Consider the following 18074-nt stretch of genomic DNA (forward strand, 5'->3'; position numbering starts at 1 on the left):
CCCTGCAGGCCCTCAGGTATCCCTCTCTTCCTCGCAGGAACAGGCTCCTGGGAAGCGTCCTGACGTCCTCGCCTCACGTTTACTCCAAACCCCCTCCCACCTCTTTCCTGAAGGGCCAGTTGCCATGTCATTGAATTAAAGCCACTCTGTCCTTGGCCATTCTACAACACTGACAACATTGCCCTTTCTGTCCCTGAAACCCTTCTTTTGGTTTCTGTGACAGGATTCTTTCCTCCCTCCGTGGCCGCTCCTTCTCAGTCGCCACCTTTACCTTATTGGTGGACCTCAACCAAACTTCCAATTCTCGTTTTTCTTGTTCTACGCTGTCTACGTATCTCATCTACACCCGTTGCTCAGCTAGCAGCGCTACGCTGAAAACGCCCTAACCCGTGTCTAACACCTGTCTCCCAGCCTCAGCCCATTTTGTGACTGGTCGCCCAACCAGGCCTAAGGAATTGCGAAAGGAAACTCATCCTCTTTCTCACCAAGCCTGTTCCGTAGCTCTCACCCGGCGAATGGTACTCCAAGCCACCCGGTTGCCCAGACCTGAGCCCTGAACTGTCTCACACGGTTCCCTCCTTCCTCCGCTCCTTACACGGCCTTGGCGCAGGGCGTGAGTCTCTGTTCCTAATGGTTCTCGCATCTGTTCTTTCCTCCCAGGCCATCACCTCTTCTTGCTGCGTACCATCTACCACAAAGTAAGGCTACGTCTCTAAAACACAGCATCGTCACGATGCTCCCTGAACATTTCTTACGACCTCTCATCACTTAGAAGGGAATTCAGTGCCTTAGCACAGCACACAAGGACAAGTGGGTAAGATTTGCAGGGCCCATGACCCGTCTTCGACGTGTCTACCCGACGGGGCCCTCACTGTCAGGCCGAACTCCAGGTGGCTCTCTCCCAGGCCCCCGCCTTTGCTCACCTTGTTCTCCCACAGGTGAGGTGGGGAGCCCCATCTCCCTTGTCTCCTGACAAATCCCAACTCATCCTTTAAGCCCAGGGTAGGCCACCCACCCCGACTCCACAAAACCTCCCAGACCCCCCGGCGCAGTGAGCTGGCCCTTTTCTCTGTCCATTCCTGCGGTCTAAAACTTGTCACCCTGCAATGGAGCAGTTGGCTTTCCAGCTCCTTCTCCAGACTCTGAGCTCTTTGTAGGGAGGAAGCTGAGGCTTGCGTGTCTCTTCATCACCAGGGCCCAGCTACAATAAGCACTTAGTACATACTTGCAGAAGGAAAGAAAGAAGAAATTGGGCTTGATTATAAAGCACATCCCAAACTGGGGAATACAATTCTTTTCCAAACTTTACTAGTAAAAATCCACATATAAAGATTAGGCACCTGAGGAAGTCACCCACCACCCGAAGAATAAGCAACTCCCCAAATCCTTCCCTTCCTCCTCAGTCCGTCTTCTGCCACAGCTTCCCCTCCACTCAGCAGCCTAGAAGTTGCTCCCATAGCTCACCCCTTCTGCCATTCTCCTGCCAACCCTCTATGCCCTCGCCTCCTTATCTTTCTGCCACAGCTTCCCAGCAACGCTCCACCTTAGGCTAATCCAACCATCTGCCTCCCCTGCTTTCACAGCCGGGCTGGAGCAGCGCTGGAGGAAAACCACACGCATCTGTGGACTGGAGCCACTCAGAGTCAAGTCTATGACCTCAAATGACCCTTCAACATTATCACGCAATATTTCACATGCCCCTTGTAGACCTCTGTTCTTGTTCTCCGAACTCTGGGCATATTCTCAAGCCCCAATGCCTCTCCACCCACCCCACTCCTCTCTGCAGAAAACCCTCCCTCCTACTTCCCTATAGAAGTTGAGGATATCAGATGGGAATGTCTTTAACTTCCTAGACCTGCACTGCCTAGCTTTACATACCTTTTCTCCGCAGCGCAGAAGGGGGGCCCCTTCCCTAAGCAGGCTAACATCACCCCTGCCTCTGACTTCTCCTGTCTCCATGAGACTCACAGCTGTCCCCTTCCTCCCGAACCTATCTACTGGGCCATTCCCCTCCTGCTCGCACCTCCTGAAGCAAAGAGAAACGGACCAAGAAGGCCCCCCACTAGCTTACATATCTTCCAGATTCCATCCCCTGCCCCTCATTCCCCTAACAGTCAAGTTTCTTTATAAATAAACATTTTTCAATATTTCAAATATTTCAGAAAAGTAGAGAATAAATCACCACTATGTGTTGGGTTTCCCCCCTAATAGCCCACAACAAATAGAGCTGAAACCCCCTTTGAACCACTCCTCAGTCTCACTACCTTTCTTCCTTCCTAGAGGCAAACCGCTGACTCAGAGCTAGTCTGCCTGCCCCTGATTACACGCTTGTACCGCAATCTACCTGTCCGCGCGTCATACTGCTTTCACGTAGGCCGTTTCACGTAAATGGTACCACAGCGTTCATACTCTGCAACCTGCTTCTTACTCAGCAACACATATTCAAGATTTATCCTCGGTAATACATAAAGCTCAGGTCCAATTTAATTTTCGGAGAGCGCTCCCTTGGACGACTATATCACCGGTTACTGTCTAGTTTCTTAGAAGACCAGTCCCTAATTCCTCACCGTCTCTCCGTCTCCCCTCCCAATTCCTCGTTAGCCCTGTCTGGCTTGCCTTCTGCCCTCATCCCACCACGAGTCAGGGTCTCCAGGGCTAAACCCCAGGGACGCGTTCAGCCCTTATCTTACTTGACCTCTATGCCACATTCTTCTCTGGATTACTTCTTCCTCCTGAGGTGCTCCTTCCTTTCTGAGCTCTCGACGCCATAGGCCTCAGGAGTTAGTCCTCTTTTGCTGTCCCCCTAGGTCAGTGGTTCTCCACAGGAAGGGGAGGGGGCAGTTTTGTCCCACAGGGGACACTGAACAATGTCTGGAGACACCGGTTGTCACAGGGCGGGGTCTACGGGCATCTGATGGGTAAAGGCGGGGGACACTGCTCACCATCCTACAGTGGAAGGACAGTCCCACACCACAAAGAACTATCTGGCCCCAAACGCTAATAGTGCCGAGGTCGAGAACCCCTGGTCTAGAGATCAGTCTTCTACAAGGTGCTGGTCTGACCCCTCTTCCCTTGCCACTCTCCACTCCTCTTGTATCACCTCACCTGTTCTGTGGAGCCTGTGGAGACAGCCGGACAGGCTCATGTATTTCCTAGGATCCCTGCCCGACAGCTGGCCTCGGGGGCTAGACTTACCCGGACGCTGGGCCGCTCTGGGGGGACCTCGGACACCATGTTGTGGTTGGGTACGTCACTGTTGGTGATAGCCGGGCGTTTCCCACCTGCTTTATTGGACATGTCCAAGGCCGATCTGATTTCACATTGACCAAAAGAGAGGAAAGAAACTAGTCAAAACCCAGGAAGAATGGAAAGGCCCCATCCATCTTCCCCACCCCGCCACCCACGGAGGTCACCTCAGCTGCTCCCTCTGCTCTTCTGAGACCACATGCCAGTAATCTTGGACAGTTTCCTCTTTCTTTCCTGTAAATTTATTTTAAAAACCTAGACCTTAGGACTCTGGAACTCCTTTTCCTTCTAATTGAAAAGACACAATGGCTCAGTAGACTATGGGAGCCATTTAATTATCTGGTTTTTTTTTTTTTTTTTCCTTTTTGTGCACTGAGCCAAGATCCACAGCGAGAGGAATTTGCATTTGGCTCTGAGGGTTCTATCAGCTTCCCTCAGCGCTTCCCTTAAAGGCCTCTGGTGAGAGGCCCACCTCAGACCTGTCTCACTCCTCCAGCACAATCTTTTGGCGGCACCGGCCTGAGATCTGGGGAGATGCTGGAAAGAGTGAGTGAGGGCGTCCATCCGGACGGCCCTCAGAAGCTTCCATTCCTCAGGGCTGGGGTGAAAGACCCTAAGTCCCTCTGTTCACCACCCCCTCCCTTCCCCTTCTCAACTGCAAAGTGTGGGGGGAGCGGTGGAAAGGTCAGGCAGCCAGCAGGGACAGACGTACGTTTTCAAGTTAAATTTTTTGTTTTCTTCTGGGACCTGGCCAGTCACTGGGTGTAGAAATGTGTTCCGTCTTTCATTGTGGCTGTGGAGGCAAAGAACAGACAGAAGTTGTGATAAAGATGGAGACAGAGCCAAGGGTGGGTGGGCCCTGGACAGTGACAGGGAGGGGTGACCACTTAGGAGAGCGTCCTTCTGCCCTCTGTGCGTCCAGGAGAGGCAGGATAGAGGGCTGGGCTGTGGAAAGAGCAGCTGCAGCCAGGTGGGGGGTGGGGAGACACCTTTCATTGTCAGTGCGAACTACTTATAGAGATTCCCGGAGGCTGGAAATAAGCCCCACTTAACCCCTTCAGTGGTGACCCTGGGCGTGTACGTGGGTGGGGGCGGGGGCCTCCAACAGCCAAGGCTCCCTGTGTGGCAGGTTCTCTCCCAGGAACAGCTCCTGCCCGTGCTCCACATAAAAATTGCTCACTCATTATTTGCTGAAAGAATTCTCTTGTGACCTTGGACTCCTTCCTCTCCTGTTTTACGTACCATCTCTTTCTTTAAGTGAAACCAGAGGTCCAGAAACTCCATTCCTGAGCTTGACCTGGGACCCACTCACACTCCGGAGCCCAGGGTTTCTGCGTCTAAGGGGCTGAGATGTAGCTGAGACGTCAGGGGCTGTCAGGCATTGAGGTTAGTGCCAGCTCAACGGTCAGATCTCATTAAGGTCTGCTGTGGCCTGCGAGTGGGGTGGGGCGCGGGGAGGACAGCCTGCCAGGGAGCAGGGTCTGTGCAGAGGCAGACGGGGAGCAGAGCCGCGGCCGCTCCTTTGGGAAGGCCTGCCGTGGCTCTCTGGCTGGCTGAATGTCAGGCTAGTTTCCTGGTGACTTTGGGGGGAGACAGGGGAGGAAGGGTAACAGATAGAACTTGGAGGGGGGCTGGTGCCGCGGGACTAAGCCGAAAATGGCAGCCATTTGCGATGGATTTGCAAGCAGGGGACCACTTGGCAAGAATATTATAGACGTTAAGCATCCAGCCAGTGGGGGGCTAGATGAGACTTAAGGTCCTCCTCACCCATCCCTCTTGAGACAGAGACTGTGAGAGCCCAGGACAGGCTCAGTCCACCCCAAGAAGCAGGCATCTGGACAGAGCCTGCTGAGGCCACGCCAGGCTTGGGGGTCCTAACACCGGGCCACTTGAGCAGCCCTACTGCGAACAGCCAGGGTTGCTCGGCAAGTGGCAGATTACCTGGCACCCAAGGACAGAGAGCATCGCTTGGTCCCTTTAGCCCCATGAGCGAGGTCACCTTTAGTTGCCCCCTTCAATAGTCTAGGAGTCCCAGCCCCTGCGCTGTCTGTTGAAGCTAATGATAATATCAAAGGGTGTTTTTTCAGCTTCCAAACCAGCCATGTTGAGATGGAATCCAAAGGCCTGTGGCAGATAGAAGCCCAGCGGGCAGTGGCCACAGTCTATATGGAAATCTGGGTTTGGCAGCTCGGGCTTGCTGGCCAGGACCCTAAATCTGGGTTCTAACTCCAACACATTGCTCACCTGCTCCCCCACTTCCCAAACTTTATTCCCTCCTCCCTCCAACAGGGATGCTCTCCTCAACTGCGGGGGATCTTTGCAAGGAAGGGTAGCTCTTTCCAGTCACCCCCCATCACTGGCTTTCCCCCATGAGGAAGGGGGTGAGCAGTCTGTGAAAATAAGGTCCTCGAGGTGCCAAAACCTCTGCTTTTTCCCAGTGGCACAGAGTGCCTGCTCCCCACCTCCCACATCCACCGCCCCCCAGTCCCCTTTTGCTCTACATGTTCCCTGTGCTAACTGCTCGAACCTTCCCCGCAGGCACTGGTATAGACAGACAGACAAACACACACACAGAAGCACACACACAGCCTGCTGTCAGCCGGCACAGGTCTCTCAAGGTTCAGCAAACCTCTCCCTGCCCCAGACTCTCCTACCCAGCAACCCCTACAGATGACGTCCTGTCGCCATCCCGGCGCTACCAATTTCAAAATAGCTTCCCCTTCACAAGCACTGCAATGCAGCAGCCATTGACCTAACTCCTCTTCCTTCTCCAGGTCAGGTCTGGCAGGGCCCTCACTCTGAAGCCCCCCGACCCGACGAGCTGCCAGTCAGCCTGCTGCCTGAACTCGGCTCACAGTCCGCAGAAGAAATCCCTACCTGACCCGGCGATCAGCCCGAAACTTCAACATCCTTTTGGCAGCTCTGTTCCCTGTTCGGCAGCCTCAGAGGACCTGCCAGCCACCCTGCTCTCACCATCCCTCTGAGAAGTAAGTCCTCTGGTCCCCGGGGCTGAGCTCAGGGTGCGCGGCAGGCGCTGCTGGCTCCCCCTCCTCCGGGCTCCGGTGCTAGGGGAGGGGGAGGGGCTCTCCCTGGGGGTGGTAGGGGGTGCCCAGGTGCCCGGGGGGTGGGGGGGGCTGTGGCTTCCTAGCATCCAACCCAAAGGCTGCCGTCCGAGTGCTGGAGGCAGAATAAGGGAGCAGGGATGGTATCCTCCCGGTTCAGGTCCCCGAGGAGAAAATGCTGAAACGGAGGCAGGCGTGTGTGGAGCAGGTGTGCAACTTCCAGGTAGTCCGACCTCACTGAGCTAAGGACACAGAGTAGCGGGGCGGGCGGAGCAGTGTGGGGCTGCGTTCCCATCTGCACGGCACACACTGGCGCCAGCCCGACCTGCAGGAAGGCAGTCTTCCCTGGCTCCCGACCCCCAGCCCAGAACACAGGCCCCCGGGCTGAAATCCACGTGCTTCTCAGAGACCCTTCTGATCCCGTGGGCACAAGGGTTAAATGAGGCTCCAAATTCGCCGCCGCCTAGAAGCTGAGATTAACTTTCCCCACTCCTCCTAGCCGGTCCAGACTTCTGTGCAGACGGGGTGCTGGCAACCGGGCTTCTGTGCGGCGTCCCCCAGCACGTTCCCTTAGAACACAGCCCCAGCTGGCGGGCCCTCCGCCGGGGGTCCAGCTGAGGGGCACGTGGAGCCCATGGGCCTGGGAGTCAGAGCTGGTGGCAAGGCCTGGCTTCTTTGCTGGGGTGAACTCGAACGACAGCGTCCTCCCGAAGCTTGTGAGGAACAGGGCAGCAAACAGGGCTCGGAGGGGGTCACCATGTGTTTACTTCTGAAAATCTTCCCAGATGCCATATGATAAATCCCAGCTGGCGGCTGGCAGATCTGCTCAGGGGCGAGGAGGTCTGCATCGCTGTGAAGTTCCCGGAGCTCTCCGGTGGCCGAAGACGGTCAGATCTCCCCTTTTCCGAATGCCCGCTATGTCTTAGGGCCCTTGGATGACAAGGGCCTTCTGAAGGTCATCTCTTCCATCCCCCTGCCTCCAGGCCAGCTCACTCTGCAATCAGACTCATTAACGAGTCTCAGCCCTGGCTGAGCTCATCAAGGGTTCTGACAAGGGAGGTTCCAGACCCACTGTTACCTTCTGCGGCCGAGATGGGCTTTTTGGATATCAAATTGCAGTCCCTCCGGCTTTCTGTATCATTCCATTTCTGCCTTCAGATGACAGAATGCTCTCTGACCAACGTGGTTCGTTAGAGCAGCCCCAAACAGTCTGCTGTCATCATAGGCTGTTGTTATGTCACAACAGACACTGAAAGGGAAGGGCTAATCTAATTTTTTGGATTGAGGTCAGAACTCAGCCAGAGAACAGTGCAATCAGTGAATGGCAAAGCAAATGGACAACATTATTACTTAACCCGTGATGGGTCAAGCTGGTCGGTCGTAGCTGGGCTCAGCGGCTGATACTTGAGTAACGAATCCTAAATCCAAACAGTCGATACATTCGACCATTTCGTGGTACTTTTGCAAATGGTGACAAGAGATTTCAGTGGCCAGATGCTACCTCTCCCCGTCCCAGTCCAATTATTTGAGCCCTGCTCTGGTTATGGGGCTCTGGGCCCTCCCCCGATGCCAGCTTGAGGTCTCTCCTTGTGCGCAGTAGGTGTCTAATAAAATATTTGTTGAATCAAGTTGTGAATGAATGAACAAACAAAAGAAACTCTCCATGCTCTGACTTAATTTTTAGCCACCTGCGTTTGGAGTTCGACACTCTATTACCAAGAGCTTCCCTATCTTTGCTTTCTCTTAAAATTAATTACTTCCTCTCCATGAGAGAGGCTCTGTTTCTGCCCCCTCGCCCCCTCGCTCAGCTCCCCTGCCTGGCTCCCCCTTGAATATATAGCTTGGCTTTGATCCATCTTCATTAGGAGGGGAAGAAAATTAAGCTCATCTGCACAGGAGGGGAGGGGCGGGGGTGCACTGGGAAAATGAGTTTTCTTCCTCTAGAAGGCAAAAATATCCCCTTTCTCTTCAAGCTGAGCTCAGGGGCCTCCCACAGGCTTTGCTTAAGTTGTAAGTTAAATTACTTCTCCCGTGCCCAGTGAAGCTAGCACAAGGGGGGGAGGAACGAAGGCTCAGGGGTTTCCCCTGCTTGGTGAGCGCTCGGAAACCCTCAGGATTCAGGCACACAGAATGCCTGGCTGGGTTTCTTTTCCTTCGCCACTAAACTGCACAGAATGACAGGCTTTCGTTTTAGGTTAGACTCAGGAAGAACATACCAGGTGCACAATAGTTAAAAAGGAAAACGAGGTTAGGTAACTAGTTTTTTTGTCTCTTCTTTCCTTTTTTTGGAGGGGGTGTCAAAGGCCTCCATCTCTCAGGGACAAATGGTTACGAATTCATCTCCAAAGGACCTCCTGAACTCCACCCAAAGAGGGGGGCACCTCAAGCAGTAAGGGAGATTTTGTGATGGGGCAGGGACATCCCTAAACTCCTGGGTCACCCACTAGGTGGTCACAATATCAGCTGGATCTATGAAGGTGGCCCCAATGGCAGTGCCATCAGGAAAAAGAGAACTGGGCAAGACCAGGCTTTCAGTCCAAGACCCAGCATGAATTAGCAGTGTGACCTGACTTCTTTGGTTCTTCATTTTCTCGTGCACAAATGTGGTACCTTCTAATTCTATGAAATAATAGCTATAAACTTTCTTTTTCTTTCTTTTTTTTTTTTTAGATTTTATTTATTTATTGGACAGAGAGAGAGAGCACAAGCAGGGGGAGCAGCAGGCAGAGGGAGAGGCAGGCTCCCCACTGAGCAAGGAGCCCGATGCAGGACTCAATTCCAGGACCTGGGATCATGACCTGAACCGAAGGCAGACTCCTAACCTACTGAGCCACCCAGGTGCCCCTAGCTGTAAACTTTCAAAATGTGCAATGTTTTATGCATAAGAGATAATGGCTATGGCTATTTTGTTTTAAAAAAAAATCAAGAAATATGCCCGGTGCCAGAGCTAGAAAACGAAAACCACACCATGTCAGGACTAAGAAGGCAAGTGTATGGGGTGGGGGCTGCACGTACAGGGGGCTGGCATTCCCGAAGTGCCAGCACCGGTACATGACAAAGAACAGAGGCCAATCCTCTCCACTTTGCAAGCATCCATCTCTCCATCTACTTAAATCTTTCCTCCTTCCCGAAACACTCGCAGCCTGTAGGTCCTAGCAACAGCCTCACCGCAGAGATAACCAAGGGCTGATTTGTCTCCAAACACACTCCCCAAGAATCAGCCTCTTTCTGGAGGACTCCCTGGCACAACGACACTGTCAAAAGCAGCAAATTCAAAACAAAACAAAACACAAAAGCAGCAAATTCAGCCTGAATCTTCACAACCCCTGTGCAGGCACACGCACACACGCAAGTGCACACGCGTGCACACATACGCACACCCAGACTGGACACCCAGAGCTCCCACCGTGATCAATACTGAACAACTAGAAAAATACGCCCAACTCTTTCCACCCTCTGGGCCCCTCCTGGTTATCGCCCAACACCAAGCTGCTTCATTTCCATAGCTCCTGAGAATCTGCTGACAGAGAATTAGCCAGCGAGCCTTCCCCATCCTGAGAGCGCTCTGGCTCCTGGCATCACGGCTCATTATGGGGAGAGAGGACACGGGGTGAGCGGGAAGGAGGGCTGCCCGTGGCCCATCCCTCCCACTTCCTTCTTTTCCCCAGCTAGCAGATTCCCAGCGAGACTGTCCGCACTCCCGGGATGGCTGCTGCTGACGGAGGAGGAGGGGAAGGTAGGAGAGGTTTGGCTCCTGCTCCCCACCTCCCCCTCTGGATCTCATCATTATTTTCAGGGAGCTTTATCGGCTCCAGCATTCTGTCCCAATGAGAACCAGCCCGGCTTCCATTTCCAACAGTGCTGGTGTGCCTGATTCCAGAAGTGCTCCTGGTCAATCCCAGGGAAAAATTCACCGCCCTCTTCTCCCCACCAAAGTCCTTCTGTCCTCCTGCCTATTGCTGCCACCCAGAGAAGAGACCAAAGGAGGTCAGGTCCTGGTGGTGCTTCTCGGTTACCTGCAGGTGGGAAGGAGCCCCTCCACACAGTGTTGTCTCTTTTCCCTGTGCGGCTACAGAGCAAAGTGCCAGCTGTGTGGGCTCTGGGGACCCAGCTGCCAGCCTGACACCTGCACCACTTCTCTCCTCTCCTCTCCGCCCTTGCACCCTCCCACCTCCCATGCCACAGTAATTCCCAAAACGTCAAGAATAGGGTGTCCTCCCCAAGCAAGCTTGGGCCTAAAATGCTAGGCCACTGGGCTGAGTGTCCAGGAGGTAAGACTTGTGCTGCCCTCTTTTCTGCCTAACTCTGCCTGTCCTCACGACCCCAGCCCCACCCCAAAGGGCCCAAAGTCATTTTCCTTACCTACTATGGCCAGTTATGGAATACCGGGGGACGTTTCCCCAGAGCTCGGACCCTCAGACCCTTGGCCCCTACCTCAGATAGAAAGCTCAAGAGCCAAGGGATGGAAATCACAAATCCGGGGGTCAGAGCCGGATCTCCTCCCTTCCCCGCTGTGCCCTTCCGTGGTCTCTCACTGTATCGTTGCCTAGCCCCTGCCCTGGGCCTGGAAAGCAGCCCCCGACAGCAGGGAGAGCAGGCTGACCACTCGTTAATCTGGCTCATGGTTCATAGTGTGTGTGTATGGGGGGGGGCAGGGGGTGGTGAGTATCACTCCGGGGAACTTCACCGGGACTCTCATGCTGATCTCGTACCCTAGCTTGGATTATCTTGTCTTCAAACTATTTTACTTTCTGGAATTCCATTTGCCTTCTGAAACATGAAGATAACCAGGACAGGTATTGGGCATAACCATGCCAGTTATTAAAATGTTGAAATTCTTCCTTATTGGTCAGTGAAGAGCTGCTGTACCAAGGCTCTCGAGGACCCTCGTCCCCACCCCCCTCATGGACATCCAGACATACCACAGGGCCCTCCTGGAGGCCAGGCCTATGCCCTTTCTGGTTGATGAATGTCATTCCGGGCACGGCCAGGCCTTAACCGTCAGAGCAGCAGTGGCCCTTGCGAGTGTTAAGAACTGTGATTCTGGGGCCCAGAAGTCGTCACGGGCCGGAAGAGAGGCACTCTCGCCCCTCACACCCTGACACAACTAGGAAAACTGGGGCAACCCGGCTCCCTGGGGCGCCTTGCCCTCCTCGCCCTCAGGCTTTGGATTTGTTCCCTGCTGAGGGGAGGAGAGGAAGGAAGGCCTAAATTCTTGGCTCTACCTTTTCCTCCTCTCCTCCGCTGAGCAGCCACAGCTAAGCTGATGGGAGCAGGGGGAAGGCCGCCGTCTCCTCCCTTGGTCTCCAAGTGCCCTTCCGACAGTCAGCAAGGGTCCCAAGAGGTAAAGGGACCGGGCAATAATTAATTACCCCTCCTCCAGCTCTGAGCTGAATCCCAAACTTCTACCATTCAGAAGCTGAGGCGGCCCAGCTGTCTACTTCCAGGCCTCTGCAAGGTCATTGGAACCAGCTCTCCTCATTCCTAGCTCAGCAGATTTGGTTCTGGTGTCCCACAGAGAGCAGTCTCGCCCCACCCCAGCCCAGCCCACCCCGAGGGAAAGAATTTTACAAAGTAAGTGCTCAGAGAGCAATGCAGCCAGGCTGATGTCCCTCCTTCCACACCCTCGGAAGCTACAAACGCCTTCTCAGTTCCCAGTCCAGCAATCCGCGAGGGTCAAGTTGTTCCGCGCCTCAGCTTCCTCGTTTTAACAATGAAACCATGGGCGTAAGTATGCCTTACGTAGTAGACAAGACGAATGAACAAAGGGGTATGGAGCAAAGGGACCAAATGAAGCCGCTCCGACTGGTCCTCACACTGGGAGGAAGGCAAGGCCCATTTCGCAGTCAGGGAAGCTGAGGTCCGTCGCCCCAAAACAGCAACAATTAGAGAGAAGACAAAGTTCGTGCCATTTGTCCAACCTGAGTTCCTTGTCCCCAGGAAAGAAGAGGGAAAGAGATGCAGGATTCAGAGGACAGACCCACCGGGCTGGCTGTGAGAACACGGGGATGAACGCCACAAACCCTCTCACTCTTAAGCCCGTGGGCGACAGGTCTGGGGAGCCATAAACGTTAGTCTGACAACAGCTGTCTCGGTGCAGAGCTGTGGAAGGGCTGCTCACCGCCTGGGCCTTCTCTGTTGCTCTGCCCGGGCCCGCACCTGACACACAGCAGGAGCAGAGGGGCTGTATGATGGGGGTGTTGCAGAGACAGGCCCATGGTCCCCCCGCGGTGGGAGGAGCGGACATGTGCCATTCTGCTTTGGGATATCGGACTGTGAGTGAGACAGGTGGGAGGGCTCAGCTTCAAATCCCTCTTGCTGGGGGATGTGAAGGCAGGTTCCATCTGCTCTGTGGCCCCTCCTCTCCCTCCCCCTCCCAACCGGAGTCGGCAGGCCACCTCTGATAAGAGTCTAGGAAGCCGGGGCTTTGTCTGGGGAAGAGGAGAGCAATAAATCAATGGGAGCAGAAGAGCACGAGCGTGGACAACTGCTCCTGGGGGAAGGAGCCTCCCTACCTCAGGGAGTCCCATGAGCGAGGGGGGGCAAAAGCAGGTGGGATGGCAGCAAAGCCCTCAGCATTGCCCCTTGCCTGCCCCAGCTGGGGCATGTCGGACAGGACAGTCACAGCGCGTCCCACCACCGTGGAGCAGTTTCGTGGACGGCGTGGGGCTACAGGCTCTGCAAGCCGCTCTCCAGTTCTAATAGTGTTTGACTCGTTGAAACATTTATTTCCAAGCCAGTTTGTCCGTCCACCAGCTGATATGAGCTCAGTGTCCTCAGAGGATACAGGTGCCCTTCTAGCCCTCGGCTTGCCCAAAAAGAAGGGAATCCATGGCCGCCAACAGCAGAGTTAAAACTTCTAAATCAAATGATACATTTCAAAGTTCCCTCAAAATTAATTTGGATAATCCACCATTTTTAAATCATTGGCATGAAGACTCCCCTCCAAGGTTTGACAATATTGTTACTGACAGCTCTGTTTGGGGGCAGGCTTGGGGAGACACTGGGGGAAGGTTACATAGCAGCCCCAGCTGATGAGAAGAGGAGAGGTGGCAAAGGGGAAGAATGTTCCTCCCCTGCCTTCCTTTTCCTTCTTGGGTTGGCCAACTTCTGGCAGAGGCTGGGGGGAAGCAGAGGAAAGAGCTGTGCACAGGGTCTGCAGTGTCCTCTGGTCTAGAGCCGGAAAGGCACTCAGGGAAAAGCTAGAAGGACTGGCACAGGGACAGCGGGCGGGCGTGGGCGTCTTCCCTCCCCTGCACCTCCCCCGCCCCCACCCTACCACCCAGACTTGGAGCCTGTGGTGATCGCAGGGAAACAGTGCGTCCCTAAGCAAACAGCACATGAAGCAGGTGCCAGCGTGCGTTCATTAATCACCCAGGCCGAGAGAAGGGTGGAAGACCTCCAAGGAAGGGGAGAGGCACTCCCAACCCTAGACCCCAGCCTCGATCCCAGGTAAGGGAAAGAGGAGGCCTGTGGAGGAAAGGGAAGAGGGAGACAGGAAGGAGGGAATCAGGTAAGGGACACTGCTGTCCCCACCCCTGTCCCCTTGCCAGGCGATAGCCCTGAAGGAAGGAAGACTAGGCAGGACGTTGCAACAAGGAGGAACAGAACGCTCTGGGGAGAGGAGTGGAGAGAAGGCGAGGGAGAAGGATGCTGTGCTGGTCCCAGCCAGGACAGGAGCCAGTCTGGGTAAGTGACGCCTGAGTAACAGGTGAGTCCGCCTACACCTGTTGGGGCATGTGAGTAAGCACGCTGCCCTTGCAACTCCTGGCTGGGCCTGAGGGTAGTACAACCTACATAATTCACAGGGCCCTGTGCAAAATACAGATGTGCGGCCCCTTGTTCAAAAACTAAGAATGTCGGGGCGCCTGGGTGGCACAGCGGTTAAAGCGTCTGCCTTCAGCTCAGGTTGTGATCCTGGCATTATGGGATTGAACCCCACATCAGGCTCCTCCACTATGAGCCTGTTTCTTCCTCTCCCACTCCCCCTGCTTGTGTTCCCTCTCTCGCTGGCTGTCTCTATATCTGTCAAATAAATAAATAAAATCTTTAAAAAAAAAATTAAGAATGTCAGGGTGGTGACAGCAGAGCCCTAAAGCAAGCCCTTCTGAGCGTGCTGGGCACCGGCGCGGGGCGCGTGCCCTGCCCGGAAGGGCCGGTTGGTCCGGGCTGCTCCGCTGGCGGTGTGCGCACAGAAGGGGGCCAGTGCCCATTCATGGCTCCCTCTCTCAGTACAGGGCAGCACCCAACAAGTGGCCCGCTCCTCCCATTTCTACTTCCCCTCTTTCTTGGCTCACATGCCCAGAAACTTGGCTGCTTTTGCTCTGGCCCTGCTGGGTCCGGGGCTGGCCCCTCCCCTGTGTTGTGCCTGGTTTCTGTTTGCCTGTGGGCAGCCCAGCCAGAGACAGCGCCCGCTGAAAGCCGCCAGGGGGTTGGGATTGCCTTATCTCTCAAATCTGCCTCCAAGACGGGCACAGAGAGCGCTCTGTTCCTACCCACCGGACCCCTCCAGGGCCACCTAATGTCATCATTACGTCATCTAACATTTTCCCCTCCCAAGAAAGAGGCAGGGGACAAAAGCGCTCCTGGCCAAGTGGGGGTCAGGTCAACATTTCTGCTTTGGAGATAGATCAGGCTTTCGTTTCTTGTGACATGTACATGTGTGAGCACACACACACACACGCACACACACACACCACCACCATCTGCCCCCTCCAACAAAACCCAGGAACGCTGGTGCCCATTCCCCACGTGAGTCTGACTTGTCAGGAGGTGATGGGTCAAAGAGCACTAATGTTTTGGAGGCTGAGGGGAAGGAGGAGGTTGAGAGAAAGAGAGCGAGACACACCTGAACGCAAAAGACTAGTCCTCTTTTTCTGGATTCGTCTGGCTCCCAAATGACAAACTTTGTCTTCTTAACGACTTCAGAGCCGCCCCCCACCCTCCCACCGCCAACTCTCTGCACCGCCTCCCATCTGCTCCGTCCTCCCTTGCACCTCTCCGCACCTGCCTCTCAGTAAAAGGAATGAAAGGTGAGGCGCAGCTACCCCAGCCTCGCAGGCTGGGCCCTCTCCGCCTTCCCTCCTGCCCGGTCCTGGGGAATCGGCCCCCAAGAGGCCCCTGGAGTTTCTGCCCAGAGCTCCCGAGCCCCTCTCTAGAGACAATGGCTCAGAGAGGGAGGAAGAGCTTTGCGTGCAGGGTGGCCCACACAAAACCATTGTCTCGCGGCAGGACAGACAATGGTTTGTATCTCCAGCTTCTGTGCCAAGCAGTTCACCCCCTTAGACTAAAACAACCCTCTGCGTTTCCTTCTAATAAGCAGCATAATCCAAAATCTGGCCCCGAGCTGAGAATCTGTATCCGGTGGTAACAAAAGCCTGCTCTAGCTGCTGGAATGGGTGTATTAATGTTCCCTTACCTGTTCCAGAACCACCCAGACAGTCGGCAGACAGATAACCACTCACTCACCGGCTCTTCTCCGCCGGATCCTCGGCAAGCGCTCCTGCCCTGACTCCTTTCACACTCAGGAATAGGGGAAAGGTTTCCTTTAATACTTACCAGGTCCCTGGTGGGTAGCAATCATTAACAGTCACACGGGCGGACTGGCCTTAACCCCTTCGGCGCTGGGCTGCCTCCGGCTGGCTGATGGACAGCCCTGTCCCCTCTTCCCAGCCCTGGGCAAAGCGGCAACTCCCACCGCGATGCCATCCACCTGAGTAATGCCTCCCATGTGGAGAGCGAGAGCCCTCTAGTCCCACCCCGGTTGCCCCACCTGATTGGAGCTCGCTAGCAACCTGAGGCGCTGGGCTCTGGCATGGTGCCCAATTGGATGAGCCCACATTATGAAATATTTGCCTAGCAGACCAATAGAGGAGCCAGGATCTGGGGGAGGGGATGATATTTTTATTTATTCCTGCAGGAGGGAGAACAGACAAAGGTGATCCTAGCATCCCTAGCCCTGGGACCGGAAGTGGCGGGAAGGTGCTTTCAGGTGAACGCGCACCTCCAGCTTCTCTGTCCAGGTAACAAGGCACAATCCTTGACGGCTTCTGGGCATATCAGCTCCTGGCTGTCCAGCTAGAGGGTTTCTTTGCCTTCATAATTCCCTGTCTTGCTCAGGAGTTTGGAGGGTGGAACCGGGAATTGGAATAGAAACCAAGAAAGGAAACACCTTGACAGGCAAAGGGTTGCTTGTATCTACATAAAGGAAGACAGCCACAGGTGGTCTTCTTTCTATGTCAGAGTTGAAGAAATTAGTTTTTGTTTTTTGGGGGTTTATTTGCATCTTTAGAAGATGCAGATGAAAGGTGGGCAGGACCAAGTAGAGACAAATCCCCTCTTTATCCCTTTAAAAATAGGCTTCTGATTTGGGGAAATCTAAATCCAGCATGAAAGTTTCTACATGTAGGACACATGCAAATCTATGCAGATATGTGCAAATGAGCAGCTCCAGGCTTTTCAGGGGAAGTCCTTGCCAGGATTTTTCTAGTTTTTCTAGAGCAAGAAACCAGGTAGTCTCAAAACCTTCTGATGCTTACCAGAGCATCTTACTAGAACATAAAGATATCAGTAGAGAGAACATAAAGAACTCAACCAACATATTTATTGGACATTTACTACAGGGAAGGCCTTTAAGTAGAGTCTATTAGGGTTTTAAAAACATGATCGTAAATCTGTAGTATACACAGGAGAACGCAAGTGCCCTCCCCCTGCACACCCACCATTAGTAGCCCTTCTCTTTTCAGGTCCTAGTGGGTGAGCTGGCTGCTCTGCCCCTTGCCAGCCTGGGTCTAGTAGCTGGCACCTCCTCCTTATCCCCCGGGTTCCTGTTTGTCTATCAGTAGCCACCACGGTGGCTCAGGACCCTGGCTTAAACCAGCCCGGGGACCTTATCTTATCTCCCGGGCTGCCTTCCCAGTGGCCTGATGGCTGGTTGGCCCTAGTCTCTTAAAGGGGCTGCACTGCATTCGCACTTAGTCCAACCTTAAGAATACCCCCAGACATCTAGGAGAGCACTGCCTGTGGAGGGTCAGATGCACCACACCACCCCCTCCCCACGTACCCTTTCACAGCCACATCTGGCTGCACGGCTGCTCCTGGAATGACTTGACTTAAAACAGGGAAAGATGCTGATGCTGCTATACGCCGCTTTAAATGCTTATCATATCATGCAAATGCCCAGCACCTCTGTATTTCCAGGCTCCCGCTCCGTTAAATGGAGTTTTTTAAAAAGGGGGGAGGGGCACACAAAGTCAACACAGAAAAATCAGTTGTACCTCTCCATACCAACAGCAAACAATGAAAATCGAAAATTTAAAAACACTACTTACGATAGCATTAAAAACATGAAATGTTAAGGAATAAATAAATTTGACAAAAGATGTGTGAGACCTATATGCTAAAAATTATAAGACACTGCTGAAAGACATAAAATATAAATAAGAGGAGATATATACTGTCTGCGCGGATCAGAAGACTCCATATTGCTAAGATTATCATTCTCGCATATTTTTCTATAGACTCAACACAATCCTTATAAGTTCTTTGTAAACATTGGCGAGCTGATTCTAAAATTCATAGGGAAATGCGAGGGACCTCTAATAACTAAAAAACTTCCAAAAAGAAGTACAAAGTTAGGGGTGTCTGGCCGGCTTGGTAGAGCATGTGACTCTTTGACCTTGGGGTTGTGAGTTCAAGCGCCATGTTGGGTGTAGAGATCACTTAAATGTAAAATCTTTTTTTTAAAAAAAGGTACAAAGTTAGGAG

At 53.7% G+C, this 18074-nt stretch overlaps 1 protein-coding gene across 1 annotated transcript in view; it reads right to left on the bottom strand.

The window, feature by feature from the left end:
* PLEKHA6 (pleckstrin homology domain containing A6) overlaps positions 1 to 16075 on the bottom strand; it is a 50806-nt gene extending 34731 nt beyond the window's left edge. Inside the window, exons 1-3 of the mRNA XM_040636496.1 lie at positions 15867 to 16075; positions 3959 to 4039; positions 3196 to 3310 (exon numbers count right to left, since the gene is read on the bottom strand). Of these exons, the coding sequence (XP_040492430.1) occupies positions 3196 to 3297 (102 nt within the window). The 5' untranslated portion in view covers positions 3298 to 3310; positions 3959 to 4039; positions 15867 to 16075. The remainder of the gene's footprint in view (positions 1 to 3195; positions 3311 to 3958; positions 4040 to 15866) is intronic.
* Between the last annotated feature and the right edge of the window lie 1999 nt (positions 16076 to 18074).

Source organism: Ursus maritimus, unplaced genomic scaffold, assembly GCF_017311325.1.
Source record: "Ursus maritimus isolate PB19 unplaced genomic scaffold, ASM1731132v1 scaffold_2, whole genome shotgun sequence".
Classification (NCBI taxonomy): domain Eukaryota; kingdom Metazoa; phylum Chordata; class Mammalia; order Carnivora; family Ursidae; genus Ursus; species Ursus maritimus.